Genomic DNA, 17,582 nt, shown 5'->3' with positions numbered 1-17,582 from the left:
TTATATTATAAATGAGTTAAAAGTAATTATAAATGCCAAATGACCTTAATATCCTTAAAAATCTTGAATAAATTATTTTAGGTTAAAGTAAAAAATTAAAGGTGAAGTAGATTTTGGAATTATAATAAGAGGTACTTTTTGTATCTGTATTTTTTTTTTAATTTTTTAAAACAATAAATTTTAGTATAAAAGGCAAAATTAAAGCTTCCAATGCTAAATATTTGTAACTAACGGTATTTTTGATAAATTTCCTTCAAAAATCCAATTCAAGTATCCACGGAGCAATACTAATATACTGTTTTAAGGTTTGGAGATATAGTGATTGATTAAATTAGTCCTATTTTAAATTTATTCATCAAAATAAATTGACCCTCAAATATATTATCAAAAGAATTTTAATTTTTAGTAAAGAGCACTTATCAGTTTGGCATTTTTATCTTACGCTAAACCACTAAAATGTTTAATATTTTATTTAAGTTAGTATTTCAGCTACTTAAGTTAATATTTATTTTACTGGTGTTTTGAGTTCGAGTTCAAATAATAAATTTATTAATAATAAGCTTAAGGGGGCAGTTTGGTCAAAAACTTCGATCGACTAACCGACCGCACTTTGGCCCTGAAACCCACGCGCCGCATTTGAATTCCCATGACGCCCCTGCTTCCACCGTACTACATATAACACGCTTCACATTTGCCATCCTCTCTCTCTCTCTCTCTCTCTCTCTCTCTCTCGTACCCCGAGAAACCAAGGGATATCCATGGCGACTCCCAAGCTTGGCCGCATCCCAAGTATCCGGGAGAGGGTGGAGGACACCCTCTCCGCCCACCGGAACGACCTTGTCTCGCTCTTGTCCAGGTCCTTCTTCCTCCTCTCTCCTGCTTCCCTTGTTCCGACCACCACCCCACTTCCTATAATCTCCTTTTTTGATTCAGGTACATGGGCCAGGGCAAGGGACTCCTCCAGCCCCACCACCTCCTCGACGGTCTCGCCACCATCGACGACCACGGCCGCAAGCTCTCCGAGGGACCCTTCTTTGAGGTCATCAAATCCGCCCAGGTTCCTTTGCATGCCAAAAAACCAATCCTTTTGACAGTAAATTATTTTTTTCCTGGGGTTAATTATCTGGTTTTGGGATTAGGAAGCTATAGTTCTACCTCCCTTCGTGGCCATCGCGGTCCGGCCGAGGCCGGGAGTGTGGGAGTACGTCAGGGTTAATGTGTTTGAGCTTAGCGTCGAGCAGTTGAACGTGTCGGAGTATCTTCGATTCAAGGAAAAGCTCGTCAATGGACAGTAATTACAGATTAGAACTCGACCAACTTGTCTAAATTTGAATTCCATAATATTGGTTATATTGGCGCATGTTTGATTTTTGTTTGGCAGTTTTAATGACCATTATGTGTTCGAGCTTGACTTCGAGCCATTCAATGCTTCATTCCCACGACCGAATCGGTCATCATCCATCGGGAACGGCGTGCAATTCCTGAACAAGCACTTATCCTCCATAATGTTTCGGAACAAGGATTGCTTGGAGCCCATGGTTGATTTCCTACGAGCCCATAAATACAAGGGTCATGTAAGTGTTATTTCGATGACTATAGGAGTCTTTCAGTTGCTAAAGTGTTGTTAAATTTGTCTTGGATCTCTTTGTCGGGCAGGTGATGATGCTGAATGATAGGATAAAGAGCATCTCCAGGCTTCAGTCTGTCTTGTCAAAGGCTGAGGAATATTTGTCTAAAATCCCACCTTACACACCATTCTCACAATTTGCTTATTTGTAAGAACATACATACCGTTTCACGTATTCTCATATATTATCCGTGATAAAGAGGTGTTCTTTTACCTTTAGTTGAACGAGGAGTTGCCTCTTTTTGTGATCAAATGAGAACTTTATGACATGACCTTGAAATAGGTATATGGTGGCCTCAGATCCGTTGCCAGAAAAAACCGGCAAACAATTTGTGTTTTTTTGTTGGTCATGAGTGAAATATGTGCTAACAGAGGTTATTTCCAGTTTTTATATGCCACTCTTCTATAAGGGAGCTTACTTAATTTCAACTGGATTTCCTAAAGTTATCAACTGTTACAGCCGTGGTAGAAGATTTTATAAATTAGTTACTTTAAAGCTTGTTATAGATTGCAAACAGTTTTCACAGAGTTGCATTGCTCAAGATATGCTTTGCCATTATTTTTCTTTTAAGTGAGAGCTATTTGTGCAGAACAAGTTTCACAGAAAAGGGATTTCTGTTGAGAATTTGAAGCCCGTTCAGCCCTTTGACAATCAATCATTGAATTAATTTGCAGGTTCCAGGAGATGGGCTTGGAGCAAGGATGGGGTGATACTGCTCAGCGTGTGTTGGAGATGGTTCATCTTCTTCTGGATATTCTTCACGCTCCTGATCCTTCCACCTTAGAGGAGTTTCTGGGGAGGATCCCTATGGTGTTCAATGTTGTTATCGTTTCTCCGCATGGCCACTTTGGCCAAGCTAATGTATTAGGTTTGCCAGACACTGGAGGGCAGGTAAAAGAAACATAAACAAATTCCAGCTAGTATTTTACTATGACATCTAATGTCTTTGGTTTGGTTTCTTGTGTTTGGGAAGTTTTGGATGTACTTTTAGATTCTGTTGGTGGCTCACAGATAGTCTACATCTTGGACCAAGTTCGTGCCTTAGAAAAGGAAATGCTTGTGAGAATGGAAAAGCAGGGGCTTAATGTTAATCCTGAGATTCTTATAGTAAGTGCGATTTAGATTTCTTATTTCAGTTTCTTGTTCTCTATAAAATTATCTATGTGATGTAAGATTTGAGTTTTTGCTTAACATGCATGGATTTATTACTGACATTGTTGAGTAGGGATGTTTCATACATTTATGTCAGTCTCTTGGTTTTTCTTGGTTAAGATTCTTATGCTATTTTCGTTGCCTGAAGGTTACAAGGTTGATACCTGATGCAAAAGGAACAACATGCAACCAACGTCTTGAGCGAATCAGTGGAACACAACATACCCATATCTTGCGGGTGCCATTTAGAAATAAAAATGGTGTTCTTCGAAAATGGATTTCAAAATTTGATGTGTGGCCTTACTTGGAGACTTTTGCGGAGGTAACTCACTGTAGATTTCTCTAAATCATTGTCAAAAGCGACACTATTATTCTAGATTGTGATTGTTAACTGGAACATATTTAACTGAGCAATTCTGTCTGATTCCACGTAGCAAATTCTTTGTATGTTCTTGTTTGCAATATTTAAGTCATTTGAAAATTCTCCGTAGTTGATTATTGCCTTGTTGGCGGATATTGCATAATTGGAGAATTCTTGGTTGAATAAGTGAGCTTCCTCCATTCTCTTTGTTGGTTTATGGGGAATTATAACTTTATAAGAGTAGCCGACAAGGAGAATCAGACTGGAAATGTAGGCTCACTTTCAAAAAATGAAGGAAAGAAACTTCTTATATGTATATTTTAAGATTGGTTCATGTGGAGTATATGACCATGCTCAGCATTTGTACAACTAACAATTAGACTGGCTGACCTTTTGATGTTCATCCTTTGAATTCTCTGTGTCTGCTATTTGCTTTGGAGGCTGATACAGAACGAGAGGATTAAAAATGTGAAATCCTTATCAGGATTATAGATATTCTCAATGGACTTTGCTGAATTAGGTAATCACCTTTAGCATCTTGAAGCAAAGATACTGCATACACATAATAGAGGAGGAAAATGCAATATATAATACATTTGAATTACCGTAATCTTGTAGGCACATGATATCTTGCATTTTGTTATATATATTTCAATCTTTCTTGTGAAGTAGAATTTTTCATGTAATACCGTGCACTGTTATTGTATTATCTTTAGTCTTTTATACTAGAATTCGAAATTTCATGTATTATCCACTGCATATTGATATTACGACTGTTTCTTGGTCATATTTTTGTCACATATCATATTTGTGATTTACTTAGAAGAATTTCTGTTTAGATTTTTTACGATTCAAGTTTCACTATTTAGATTTTGATTTGAAAATTTTGTTAACATATGTATTGGTTTGTTTATTTTGTTACTTACAAACTCTAATTTTATCTATAGGATGCATCAAATGAGATTGCTGCAGAGCTACAAGGCACTCCGAATCTAATTATTGGAAACTATAGCGATGGAAATCTTGTTGCATCTTTGCTATCTCACAAGCTAGGAATTACCCAGGCATGTCCTGACTGAAAATTTATTACATGCTATGCATTGATTTTACTAATCCTATTTATACATTTTTGTTCAGTGCAACATTGCTCATGCTTTAGAGAAAACAAAATATCCAGATTCAGATATATACTGGAAGAACTATGAGGAGAAGTACCATTTCTCATGCCAATTCACTGCTGATCTAATTTCAATGAACAATGCTGATTTCATAATCACTAGCACCTATCAAGAAATTGCTGGAAGGTTTTCCACAGTGCATTTGCCTAGCATTATAGTTCTTTTTCATTTTAACTTTTGCAGGTTTTGCATAAGATCAAAATATCTGTGAATTGTCATTTAAGTATTTAAGTTATCCATTTTCCTATTAGTTATTGATGTCTTTTCTTTACTTTCTACTATACAATAGTATTTCTCGGTCAATTGAGTCACTTTTTTACTATAGCTTGAAGTTTCTTCTGCAATTGTTTGTGAATCCAATGTCATCCTTGAAGTCACTTTTTACCTCCTATAACCAATGTTATCCTTGACATTGTGCACGGTAATACAGTAGTATCACAAGATCATCCTGGACGTCACTTTTTAGTTCCTACAATTGTGGTTGGCTTGTTCTCTGTGCCATATCTGTTGTACAGGAAAATGATATTTTGATAACTTGCACACAAGGACCATGTATACCTTAATGCTAACAGTTGTTAAGTGGGAGTGATTCTATGTATTCCAACCTTTCACTAATAATGTGTTTACGACATGTCATCAATAAGGCATCGTAATTCTCTAAATGACTTGTACATTAATCATCAGTATCATAAGGAACATACAAGGAACACATGCACTCTGGTTGTAGAAACAAGCATAGGCTTTGTTTAAGGAAATAGGTGACTTAGGAAGGTGCATGATTTCTGGACCAGATGGCAGTTGGATATATTGCGTGGTCACTGAAACCCAGCACCAATATGGCATTTTCGTGTTCAAAACACTTATCTGATAAAATGTAGGCAGAAGTAGTTTGTTTCAACCTACCATTGCATTTTGAAAACATGCTGTAATTCATTCGTGTTGTCAAGAATCTATATTATCATCTTTGTGTTTGACATGCCACTGGAACTGAAATTGATTCTATCCTTTTACTCAGCAAGAATACAGTTGGACAATATGAGAGCCACACTGCTTTTAGTCTTCCTGGATTGTACCGTGTTGTTCATGGCATTGATGTTTTTGATCCCAAATTCAATATAGTTTCCCCTGGAGCAGACATGTCTACTTACTTCCCATACTCAGAAAAGGAGAAGAGGCTGACTTCTCTTCATAGTTCAATTGAGAAGCTGTTGTATGATCCAGAGCAAACCGATGAGCACATGTAAGTACTCTATTTTGATAATATTTCACATGATAGCTAACATTGGATACTCAAGGTAAGGCTTTCCCCATTTCCTCTTGTGGCATGTGATTGGAACACGGAAATACTCTTCTGGAATGTAAATATTGTGAGTATGTATTCCTTCAGTTGATGTCGATTTAAGCCTACTCCTTCCCAATTTTCTTTGTTGGAATTCAAGATAGTATTTGATTTTGAAGTTTGAACTTATCCTCAACTGCTCATGTAGTAGTTATGAGCTTTAGTTACAGGGTTTAGTACATAGAAGGTAAACAGACTTCTTGTAAAACAGTTTTTTGTAATTTTTATATGCATAAACTTTAATTTCTACTATTTTGGATAGGTTTATGTTGAATTATCTTTGTCTTTCATAATTACCTTCAGGAGACATGATGCTTAGTGCTAGACGCTGTAATTATTTATTGTTTTTGTTCTTTTGGTTATCCTACGTCGCAAGACATATATGAAGAGTTTGCTCAATTATGGTGTACCATAAATATGGATTCTTCTAATCTTTTTGGGCTAATTGCCTTTTGTCCTTTACTTCTTTATGTTAAGCTCGCTTCTTCAATTATTCCTAGCAGAAATTGACCTTATGCGCAAATAATATGACGTTGGTTATATTGGTTTTGAATCCAAGCAGCTTATTCACATAATTTTGTGTGACCACTGTATTGCCAAATCTGTAGGTATGCATTACTAGCCAAGCAATCTTTGTTTCAAGTAACAAGGATGCCATTTCTGTAAAGAAAGTTTGCTTGATATGTTTCATGAAATTTTGCAGTCATGTATAAATTTATAAATGAGGTGATGAGAATAAAGAGGTTTACAATTGTGAGTAGCTCTTAGAAGTAGTAGTACATTAATAAGTTAGGTTGGAAAATCTACAAGGCCAATCACCACTTTCCCAGTTGTTGTTCTTTTCTTCCACAATTTTTATGCATCATCAATCATCCCAGAATAATGTTGCATACTTGCATGGATATGGGATATGGAGTTGGATTTTGACGCATCTCCAACTGCTCCAGCTGGCTGCCAAGAAAATGGCAAAAGACAGGAAGAACTCAACTAAATTATTTATGTAAACTTCTTTAATATACAGTATACCATAATGTCTGAAATAACTTGAGAAAAATGCCATTGTCACTGTACCTTGGGCAATTGTTTGTGTTGCTTTTTTAAAGCATCTTTTTTATTTCAATAATTTGGTTCTTTCTATCCCGAACCGCCTGTATTATTTAATTAGTGACCTCTTATAAGAATCAACACAATCATATCAAAATGATTTATTAGACTTACTTTTCTCCGTCAATAGATTTTATTTTCTGTGCGTTTAGTGATTATTCTATCGTTGTTGGTTGTTACAGTGGTTGGTTGGAGGACCAGTCTAAGCCCATCATCTTCTCAATGGCAAGGCTTGATAGGGTGAAAAACATAACAGGCCTGGTAGAGTTGTACGGTAAAAGCACTAGACTAAGAGAATTGGTAAACCTTGTCGTAATTGCTGGCTACAATGATGCTAAGAGATGTAGAGAAACAGAAGACATCCAAGAGATTGAGAAGATGCACCAACTTATAAAGGCTTACGACTTGTTTGGCCAATTCCGGTGGATCTCTGCCCAGATGAACAGGACACGCAATGGTGAGCTTTATCGCTACATAGCGGACACGAGAGGTGCTTTTGTGCAGGTAGACTTTTGTGTATATATATAGATATACCTTGTCTTTGACATACATTGTACATTATTTGTAATAATTCGATATGCTGCAGCCTGCCTTTTATGAAGCTTTCGGGCTCACTGTTGTAGAGGCTATGACTTGTGGTCTTCCAACTTTTGCAACTTGTCATGGAGGTCCAGCAGAAATTATTGAGCATGGGATATCAGGTTTCCACATAGATCCATATCATTCCGACCAGGCTGCTGTTCTTATGATTGAGTTTTTTGGGCAGTGTAAAAGAGACCCTGGCTATTGGAATAAGATATCTGGAGGAGGGCTGAAACGAATTCATGAGAGGTTTATTTCATTATTTGACTTCTGTTGAGCAACTTTAGTGCCTAGTTTCTTATTTCCTGATTGCAATGCATCCACTTGTCTTTCCGTATAGGTACACATGGAAGATATATTCTGAAAGGTTAATGACATTGGCTGGAGTTTATGGCTTCTGGAAGTATGTCTCCAAGCTTGAGAGGCGCGAAACCCGGCGGTATCTTGAGATGTTCTACATATTGAAGTTCCGGGATCTGGTACGTTTAACTACCCTGATATCCTCCAGTATCCAGCTTATTAAATTGTTTCAATGGAAAGCTTACATGGTTTGGAATACATCAACTGGGAGTCTTGTCTTGTCTTGTCTTACTGTCCAAACCGAGTTAATTCCTCTAATATTGTCACACTGGAACTAACTATTTGGCTAATATAACTCTCTTATTTGTTCTATAGAAATTCTGACTTGATTTGTGCTCTCTTATTGTCAGGTCAAACTTGTTCCCCTTGCGATTGATGATGCACACTAAGCACAGGAATTCCAAATAGCATTTCGGAGGTTGCTAAGTTGGTTGTTTGTAAATAGAAGGCAGCTTTAGTATAAGAATAAATGGGGATTTCCTTTTTATTTTAAGGCATATCTTTGAAATCTATATCAGCTATCAGGTGGTTTAATCTCTTCACAATGCCGCTAATGCTTGTAATTTTGTGCGAGTTCGTTGACGGACTGTTGTATCTGATAATATAGAAGGTTTATACAGTCAAAGTTTTACAGTGTCTATCTTTAAAGAGAATAATATCTTCTGATTGAGAGATCGAAGTTGCCTCTTTGATATGGAGGTTAAGCTGATTCGTGATTTAGATCACAGAGAAAAAGAAAATAAGTAATCATTTCAATTAAGGTCAACTCTTCTACGAATTGTAACACATAGGATTTTTAATGTGCAATATGTGAATTTTGCTTTCCGGATCAAAGCCCAGACGAACGTGAGAGGCTTTGAAATTTCAAGGATCTCCTGGTGATGAATAAGTTAATGTTTAATATTCTAATTAAGACCAAAAAGTCAGAAGCCCGAGTCTCGTCTGCCTTCAGCTAAAAACCAAGAACCAAACATAAGTTGCTAGCAGCATATTAGCACAGTAGCATCATCCGGTGTCAAAGGTGACTACTTCGGAAAAAAGTCAACGCAGGAGGCCGGCGATGGTCAACACAATGCTGCATAGCCTGTTGACGTCACCGTTCCTCTTGGTCAACACGTTCCGGTTCCGCGACCCCTCCCGGCACCCTGTCTGACACGACTTAACGTCGGTCATGGCCGCCGTTAGAAATGTCGCCGTGTCCTCATAATTCTCATCGTCAAGCGCTGCCGCTGCGCTATCGAGTTGCTCCACCGCGTCCACGTAGTCCTTCTCGCAGTCCTCGAGGCACTGCTCCAAGCCCGGCTCGCCGCCGCCGCCGGCCTTCTTGTCGTGGAGCTTTTCCACGTACTCCGAGGTGTCCGTCGCGTTCTTGGTAGCGAGCTTGAGTGCGGCCACGGCGAGGCCGTGGACGTCCGAGGCGTTCTTCGCCTCGGGGTCGGCCGAGAGTGCCTCAACGCAGAGTCCACGGTGGACGGTGGTGCGGTTGCATGTATCCACGATGAGTTTGTTGATGAGGGTGGTGGTGGCATTCATGGCGCCGTCGTCGGTGGCATTTACGGGGTCGTCGTCGGTGGCGCTTACTATGAGGAGGGCGAGGGATAAGACGATGAGGCGGAGGAGAGGAGAGGCCATTGCTCTCTTTTTGATCTCAGGAAATGGCCATTCTTCTTTTATAGAAGAAGTCGGCGTCGAGTTGTCTCGGTATTGTTAGTTAGGATGGTTTGTGTGGAGGGAATTCGGCTACAGTTATGGAAAGCAGTGGACTTGCGGTCTTTTAGGATCTTACTTGGTTTTACTCCTCAGGATGGTAGGAAAGATACTTGGGATAGTTGGATGGCAGTTGGTTAGGTGCGGATCGTGTGCATCCCCAGCTGTAGGAATTTCCTGCAGAAGAGAGTAACTAGACTGTCTTTGAAACCTGACTAGGTATATGCATGCTATATAATGTGTGCTTCATATTTATAAAGCAAAATATATAAGTATACACACAAAAAATTTGCAAGTGAGATGATTAAAAGAACTTATGAAGGAGATGCAAAGAATAACATTTTCACCTATACAAGCATATGTTATCAATTTTAGGAATAAGATTATACATCAAATGCTAGGCAGTCTTATACAGGTAGGTGCATGGCAATTTAGAACAGTGATATTGGTTGTTCTATCACTGATAGCTCCTAGATGGTTTACTTGATCTATAATTCACAATACCATCCAGTGTGCAAGTCTGAGAGACATACCCCTTTTTAGCTGTAATGAAATGCTCATTTGAGATGCATCAATGCGAGAACCGGTCGTTGAAAGATTGCGATAGCTTCGGGGTTGGGCTGACGCTACCGCCACGGCCACTCATCTTGAGCAACTCCACAGCCTTCTGTATCTCCAAGGTCATGCCACTGTCTACACTCCCTGAGGAGAGCCTCTTGTGTGACTTCTGGAGGTGAAGCTTGAGTGAGCTAGTGCTCAGCCCTGCGTTCTTCCCGCAAATGGGGCAGACTTTCATCACTGGTCTCTTGCGCTGCCAATCCATAGAGGTCTTCCCGTGCAGCCTTTTGTCGAGATCTAAGAGAACTTTGGCAAATCCATCATTCGGTTGGGCTCGGCGGTGGACCTTCTTCAGCATGTTCCATGCCTCTGAGAGAGTGTACCCCCTAACAAATAATTTTGCATCCATGGGTTAGTTGATCCTGAGGGAAGTTTACCAATATGTATATTCTTTAATTCCACTAGATCTTACTTTCGGAGCATTAAGTATGCAAGTACGACAGTAGCACTGCGACTTTTTCCTTCGAAACAATGGACCAGAACCTTTCCACCTGACTGCTCAACATAATCAATGAAATCTGAAGCTTCTTCAAAGAGATCACTGATGTCTGCATCATCATCGTCACTTATCTGTGGACACATAGGTGGTATGCAAGGCCAAGATTAAATTAATGACAATTCATTTATGAAAAAAACTTCAGATGGATCAAAATTCAGGGAACATATCAATTTGTGGAGCTCGAATTGACGAGTACAGATAACCAAAATCAAGCACATTTCCACTGCGCACCTTTTGCATGTGAGTATATATTTGTTCATCAGCATACAGGAACCTGACGATGCATATACAATAGATAGATACATAGTAGTCTACCAGACACATTTTCATAATTATCCTAGTTAACAATATATAAGAATCCTCAAGATCAATAGAAGCTCAGGAGGAAACAAATGAAAAGGATCATACCGAGAAATTCTTGTAATGGAAAAGGTCAGGATACTGAGAATCTGACTGCCCAATCTCATTTGAACACAAGCACAGTATATGTGTAATACTCAAGTGCTGAAGGGTGTAGATAGACCTTGCAGCCAATGCTCCACCAATAAACAAATTACCTGTAACGAGAGAAGGTCGTTCTGTATTTGCAGCATCAGAGATCAATGCTATTCTCTCAAGAATATGTTCAAGTCGAACCTGAAAACGACGTGACTGCTAAACTTACTGCTCACAATAGACAAGCTTAACTAACTTTAGCAGATTACCTTCAGCTCATAAGCATCAAATACAATGTTGCTATCACTCCCTTCAAAGAATCCTGTATTGAAGTTGTTCTCCTGGCACAATTTAACAACATCTGACCTAAGCAATTCATTCCACTGTTCAATCTCTTTACCCAATTCCAGGTCTACCTATAACAAGCAAACAATGTCAGTAAAAGCTTCATGACAGAAAAGTCTGATGCCTACATACATTGAGAACGCAAAAGCTATAGAATTGCTAGGGTGTTTTCTCAGCAAAAATGGAAAGTAACTCCTAGTTACCAATATAAAATTTAGCTAAAACCCAGCTAAATTTGTATATTCTTGATTTCTGAACCTTCATAGGCTGAACATAATTCTCTCAGACAATGCAAAACATTTGATCTGAAGAAATAGCATGGATCTGTTGGAGCTCATCGGTGATTATTTATGCAAGAAGGTACTGAACATGATAAAAATTAGCTTACAGGAGAGATAAAAAAAGAACAGTAATATTAAATTCTTCCTGCCTCTATAACTTACAGGATAGCACGAATAAGCTACTTTGGGTTCCAAGTAAGTATTATAGTCAAATCACTTTTAAATTTACATATCATAATTTTCTTACCTTGCATAATTTGCTGAATTCACGAAGTTTCATTGTCAATCTTAGACTGCGTGATGTATCCCCACTCCCTTTTAAGTATCTGCCATTCCAATTATCCCTTGATATGGGAGAAACCGACTCTGGGCTTCCACGACATCCTGTGGATGAAGACTTCGAAGTAGATTTTGATATTTCAGAATCAATGAACATTTCATTTGCCACTTGTTGCTTGCAGATTGGTGAGGGCGAAGAGTGAACAAATCCAGCTGAGTGTTCTGAAGTACCAAAATCATCCCTTTCAGTCTCTCCAGAGCTTTTGCTAATTATTGACAGAAAAACTCGTAAAAGCCCATCCAGTTTCTGGTAAAGTGTGAGAAGAAATATATGGAAGCCCTGTAAGTCCCTGAGAGCCGTGCGAAATCCCCCTCGGAATTCATGAACTACAGCTGCCATGTCACTATCACAAAGGGGAGAGCATAAATCGGTTGGGGCAACCATATCATTGTGTCCAGGAGACCCAAGTCGACCTCCTGAAATTTCATATAATATGTTCGAGGAATATTCTGAATTATTAAGAATAAGCTCAACAACTTTAGGATATCGCTCTTGATCTTTCGCACGTTTTCCTGCTGGAGGCCGTCGAGGGACGCCAGAGTCAATTGCCACAATATGAAAATGATCATCTTTAACTTCATCGGTTGCTTGTTCCACTATAGGTGCATCTGAGTTTTGGGACAGAAGTTCAGATTTATGGGGAACAAATCTTCCATTTGCTGAGTTAGATCTTCTCTCTTTCTGGATAAGTCTAGTTGTCAGTGGATCGTAACTATTAGTAGTGGAACTGTTGGACTCTTCCAACGCATATATGTTAGCAGAAGCCAATTTATCTGCAATCATGAGGTTTGCAGGATTACCACGCCAACCAAGCTGACGGCAAGGAAGCCGGTCCTCATTCCGAAGTATAAGGTCCAACATCAATACCCTTCCAAGGGATGCAGCAGTAATTGCAGCAGCTTCTCGTGATGCAAATGCATTTGAACTCTCAAGTAATGGTGAGCCATGGACATAACTACAAAAAGGATAGGAATGAGCCCAACCAAGTATTAAACTGTAATGCAAAATGATTCACATGTCAAGTGGCGTACATACTTCATTAAGAAAAGGCATCGGCTCAAATCAAGAGCTTCCAACAACTCTGCACAGGTCATTTCACCCACTTCATCGCCACTTGAAACTGCTGTATCTCGTGCTTTTTCTGCAGCATCTTTTATCCATTGCCATTCAGAGCTAGAACTATGAATGACTCTAGCCTGCCACAATGAGAGAGCAGACAGAAAGTAAGTACAATTATCCTGAGCAGAAACGTAATACCTACAGACAGAAGAGTACATACTTGAGGCGTTCGTACTCCAAGCCATTTTGCAAATTCATAACCCAACCGTTCTGATTGTGTTGCCATCCTTGACGATGTAATCTTTATAACTGCTGCAGCTTCCTTTGGTAACCGATCATCTTTGACAGGACAACTAAACAAAGCAAAGAAAACAACTCCTCCAGAATTCACAGTCACCTATATACACCAACTAAGAAGATTACTACAAGTGATGCACTTAAGCAGTGGAGCCAATATTAGTAATCTAAGGAGATGAATCAAAATTAGGTGGACTATCATCTAGGAAGGTGTATATAACACGATGACAGGCAAGCATTGATTTAGGTACACAATCAACTTCCACCAATTTTCACATTTCAAATTGGTATATGAATTATTACCATTAGTAAGAAAAGAATCTTTGTCTTCCAAGAAAATTTAAGTTAGCATTTATCAACATGATCAGAACATGATAAAGTGTGTGTGGAGAAGACAAGTGTATTCTTAAGTCTTAAATACATGTGTATATTGGTCTACTGAAATTTTTTATCAAGGATGATTAATTCATACAATTACGGAGTAGTGAACCGGAGAATTTAGAAATTTACTTACAAGCACTCTATGCTTAGTATATTTACCTAATGATGGCCGTGCCATAGGCACAGACTGTGCCAACCACCGGTCGGCACGGCACGTGCCACTGCACTTACCAGCCATGCCACAAGAGAAGGAGAGAAAAATAAGGGAGAATTGGCTCGTTGCTGCCACTGCACTTACTAGCCATGCCACAAGAGAAGGAGAGAAAAATAAGGGAGAATTGGCTCGTTGCTGCCAACCTTACGCTAGCCTACTCTCGTCACTTGCTCGCTCTCACCACTCGCGTCGGGTTAGGGTTCACAACTTAAGTTTTTATTTAACTTGACCCCGATCCGAACCATCTCACCCTCACCCTTTCTTCCTCCTCAGGTTATGACACCCGACATGAGTGGGTGAGCGACGAGCACGACAAGTGAGCAAACCGCCAAGAGTGGCGAGCGGCCGAGTAGCAAAGCTGCTAGGAGGGGTGTCGTGCGGCACCCCTCATGCCACATGTCGGTACGCCGCCGACACGACCATCCATGTATTTATCAATCATAACTTTGACCCAAATGAATGATATTCACCAAATCTCTAAAAATCAACTTTATGACTAAGAACTCACTAATTATCCCTCACAAGCATCATATCTATTTGGAACATCGTAGCATTAGCTACACTGAGATAATTTTTATTTTAACTATCTGCATTCGCCAATCCATCAGATGTTCCTTTTCTTTTATATATATATATATATATTTTATAGATGAGAGGGACTTGAGTAGTTAAGCCACTACATCAACTAGCAATGATAGGCAGTATTGAAAAATTCCTGTCTGGACAGTCAAACGCCGGTATCACCAGGCCATGCTCTACAAATATTCTCATATAATAATGGCAGCAGTACAGATACTACAGAAGAAAACCGGCAGCATACCTCTAAAGCTTTACTCGTTTCATCTTCAGAATGCTCAGTGCTGCTTGTGTGTTCTGTATGGTGCAAAGATGACAAGGCATCCCACGAGAACTCACTCGATTCAATGTCCGACATAGCAGAAACTCCAAGCCTTTCCCACAAACTCTTTTCTGTAGGCTGTTCACATCCTGGTATATTAACAAAATCGCCAACTAACTCTCGTGTATCTGATCTCCCATCACTGAGAAAAGAAAAGTTGAACAAGTAAGAAAACCTTTATTGTGACATTTACTGGTAACACCATAACAGTTTTCAACATTGTAAAATAGCCAACAATATAATGTAGAAACTAAAAGTCTAAATTAACGTATGAAAATCTCAAGTTCAGAAAGTAGAAGCTACTAGAATCCAACAATTTGAGACCATCCACAGTTAGTTTCAACTTCAAGGACATCCTAAATATGAAAAAGACCATATAAAATGCTATGCAGATGCCTAGGCTGCAGATGGCTGTCCTAGTTTGTTCAGCATAAGAATGGCATCAATGCCACCAATGGAACCATCTTCCAGAACAATTCTATATATAATATTTCTTTTAGTGACATGTCACATAAATCCATCAATACCAAACCTAAGTGATGTGTCATTACTTTATCCACCAAAGATTGTTCTCTTTTACTGGTTGTATCTCAAAACACAAACTCGTCTAAGAATTGCCAATGCGATGACCAATCTCCACTGTGTCCAAGATTGCACAAGAACTGCCACAATGAGACAGTTTATTATGTGAACACAAACTTTGGGCAACTACAATTGATGATAAAGGCTGATAGAGGTAAATAATTTGACCAACTTAAGTAGATCTTTGCATCAATTTTGTTGAGAGAAATATACATGTTCAGAGAAGAAGGCAGATATCTAATAAAAAGCAATATCTGTTGTCATGATTGCAATCTCGATGAGGCATCATGTGTATCATCACATTGCTTAGATAAATATATAGCAAGTAAATAAGATTGCAAAACTAAGCAGCAAGTTCAGCTAATAAATTATCTCCTAAGACTCTAGTATTGTGACTATTTCCACCACAGATACTAAGATAAGCAACCAATAACAATAACCACACCTCTGCTCATTGTGCCTCAGGGGGGAGAAACACCCACTAGGCATGGATTCGAACTTGGAGTTGCGATGGGGAAACCCAGAAGGCCGAAACTTCCCGCTCCTCTTACGAACCAAGGCGACCCATTTCTCGAATGCCTGCCCAGTGCTCGTCAGATCGCCTAGCAGCAACGAAACCACCTTCACGAACCAAAACGAGCGACATTGTTAATGAAAACACCCAACTAAATTGAGAAAGAAGGGAAAACAAGGGTCGCAAAGCAACACTTACACGAGAAGAGAGCTTGAGTTCTCGCTCTTCCTCGCTTTCCTGCAAAACCAGAGCATGGGTAGGATCAGACCAAAAACGAAGGCAATCTGAGATCTGGGCTATTGAATCCGTATCCAAATCAAGCAAGGAGATAAAGTAATTGGGTAAGATCGTACCTTGTGGGTTTCAACGGAGGAGGAGGAGGGAGAGGAAGCCTTCTTCTTCTCCTCACTCTCCTCTCGTTCCATGAGAGTTTGGGACTGTAGGTGGGAACTGGGATTATGTAAACCTGCTCGCCCTCCCAACTCTTTCCCCTTTTTGGGTTCAAAAAAGTGGCCGTTGATAGAGTAGCAGGTCAAGACGCAACTTTTTCCCGGCAAAGGTGTCTGCTTTTTCTCAACAGCGAAGAAGGTGCGAATGATGAGGGTGAGGGTGTTACTTCCACACTTCCACTTCCACTTCCACTTCCACCTCCACTTCTACTGTGTGCGAAGTGTTGTCTCTGTGGCTTCTGTCACACTCTAATAAGATCCAGACAGGAAAGTTGACCATCATTATGGCTAATCACATGATCATATCCATTAAAAACAAGTGGTTACTTCTTTTTTATTATTTTAGGAATAATCACAGATCCCTAAATTATTGTCTATTTTCACATTCATCTCCTTAATTAATTATTTATTTACACATTAATCTCCTATTTGTAGAAAGCATTTCACTCTGAAAGTGTCAATAAAGAATATCAAATAACTATCTTACTATTAAATTTCTTTTTTTATTTATCTGAAATAAAAATAAATAAAATAGTCTTTAGAAGATATAAAATTAATCACATAATATTCACATATTATTTTCAATATAAAAAATTTGATATATAACTACCGAAGAAATATTTCAGAGATTTTTTTATAATTAAGAGAGAAATGTATTATAAAAAATAAATAAGTGGATGAAAATGAGCAACTGTTTAGGGGGGGTTAAGTGTAATCAAACACTTTATGTTACTTATTAGTATGATAGTTTAGGAGATTGTCCTAAAACATACACAAATCTATCTATATAAATTTATAGATGTGGATTATTGTTATTATTCTTGTTTTGTTTTGTTTTTGTTTTTTGTTTGCTTAGTTATGATTTAATTCGAACATAACCAGACTTGAATTGAGGTCGAATTGGAATCTTTTCCTGCCTTATTTACTCCACTTCACTTCCACAATATTACATTATCCAAACGAATCTAAGACGGGGGGAAATATTTAATGAGAAGTAGCACATAGATACGCATGGAGCTATATTAATGACAGAACAAACAGGTAATAATAGATCGGAAGGATTCCAAGGTCTAATGTTCCAGAAATTCCAAGTAGTTGAAGTGACTAAATAGTTGAATGAAGCTAGAAACAGATTTTGAATGTGAGCTAGCGTTTCGCTGAATCGAATCAAAAAAGAAAAATGAAAAGGAAAAAGAAATCCGACCAAGTTGGAAGGATTCATCAACTTCATTCTTGCCAGTAAAATCAGCAACAGGGTG

General features: G+C 38.8%; 3 protein-coding genes across 3 annotated transcripts; 1 reads left to right on the top strand and 2 right to left on the bottom strand.

Annotated features, from left to right (window-relative positions):
- Positions 1-743: 743 nt before the first annotated feature.
- Positions 744-8,334, top strand: LOC140778869 (sucrose synthase 4-like). The gene is made up of 15 exons (XM_073123761.1): positions 744-856; positions 934-1,057; positions 1,140-1,291; positions 1,382-1,574; positions 1,657-1,775; positions 2,303-2,519; positions 2,640-2,735; positions 2,929-3,102; positions 4,089-4,205; positions 4,279-4,445; positions 5,335-5,559; positions 6,945-7,266; positions 7,349-7,593; positions 7,685-7,823; positions 8,055-8,334. Exons 1-15 carry the CDS (start codon positions 759-761, stop codon positions 8,091-8,093), a joined length of 2,427 nt encoding a protein of 808 aa, XP_072979862.1. The 5' UTR covers positions 744-758; the 3' UTR covers positions 8,094-8,334.
- Positions 8,335-8,483: 149 nt separating this feature from the next.
- On the bottom strand, positions 8,484-9,583 carry LOC140779494 (putative invertase inhibitor). The gene has a single exon (XM_073124573.1). It carries the CDS (start codon positions 9,334-9,336, stop codon positions 8,746-8,748), a length of 591 nt encoding a protein of 196 aa, XP_072980674.1. The 5' UTR covers positions 9,337-9,583; the 3' UTR covers positions 8,484-8,745.
- A 381-nt stretch (positions 9,584-9,964) lies between these two features.
- Positions 9,965-16,554, bottom strand: LOC140779493 (dual specificity protein phosphatase PHS1-like). Its single transcript, XM_073124572.1, has 11 exons — positions 16,228-16,554; positions 16,073-16,111; positions 15,806-15,981; positions 14,701-14,920; positions 13,209-13,385; positions 12,965-13,125; positions 11,837-12,884; positions 11,233-11,379; positions 10,937-11,164; positions 10,442-10,599; positions 9,965-10,355 (listed from the first exon to the last, which is right to left on the bottom strand). Exons 1-11 carry the CDS (start codon positions 16,297-16,299, stop codon positions 9,983-9,985), a joined length of 2,799 nt encoding a protein of 932 aa, XP_072980673.1. The 5' UTR covers positions 16,300-16,554; the 3' UTR covers positions 9,965-9,982.
- Between the last annotated feature and the right edge of the window lie 1,028 nt (positions 16,555-17,582).

The sequence above is a fragment of the Typha angustifolia genome, chromosome 15 (genome assembly GCF_048772165.1).
Source record: "Typha angustifolia cultivar Huaian chromosome 15, ASM4877216v1, whole genome shotgun sequence".
NCBI classification, from domain to species: domain Eukaryota; kingdom Viridiplantae; phylum Streptophyta; class Magnoliopsida; order Poales; family Typhaceae; genus Typha; species Typha angustifolia.
Note: the sequence above shows the minus strand (reverse complement) of the source record. Positions and strands in the feature narration are given on the sequence as shown.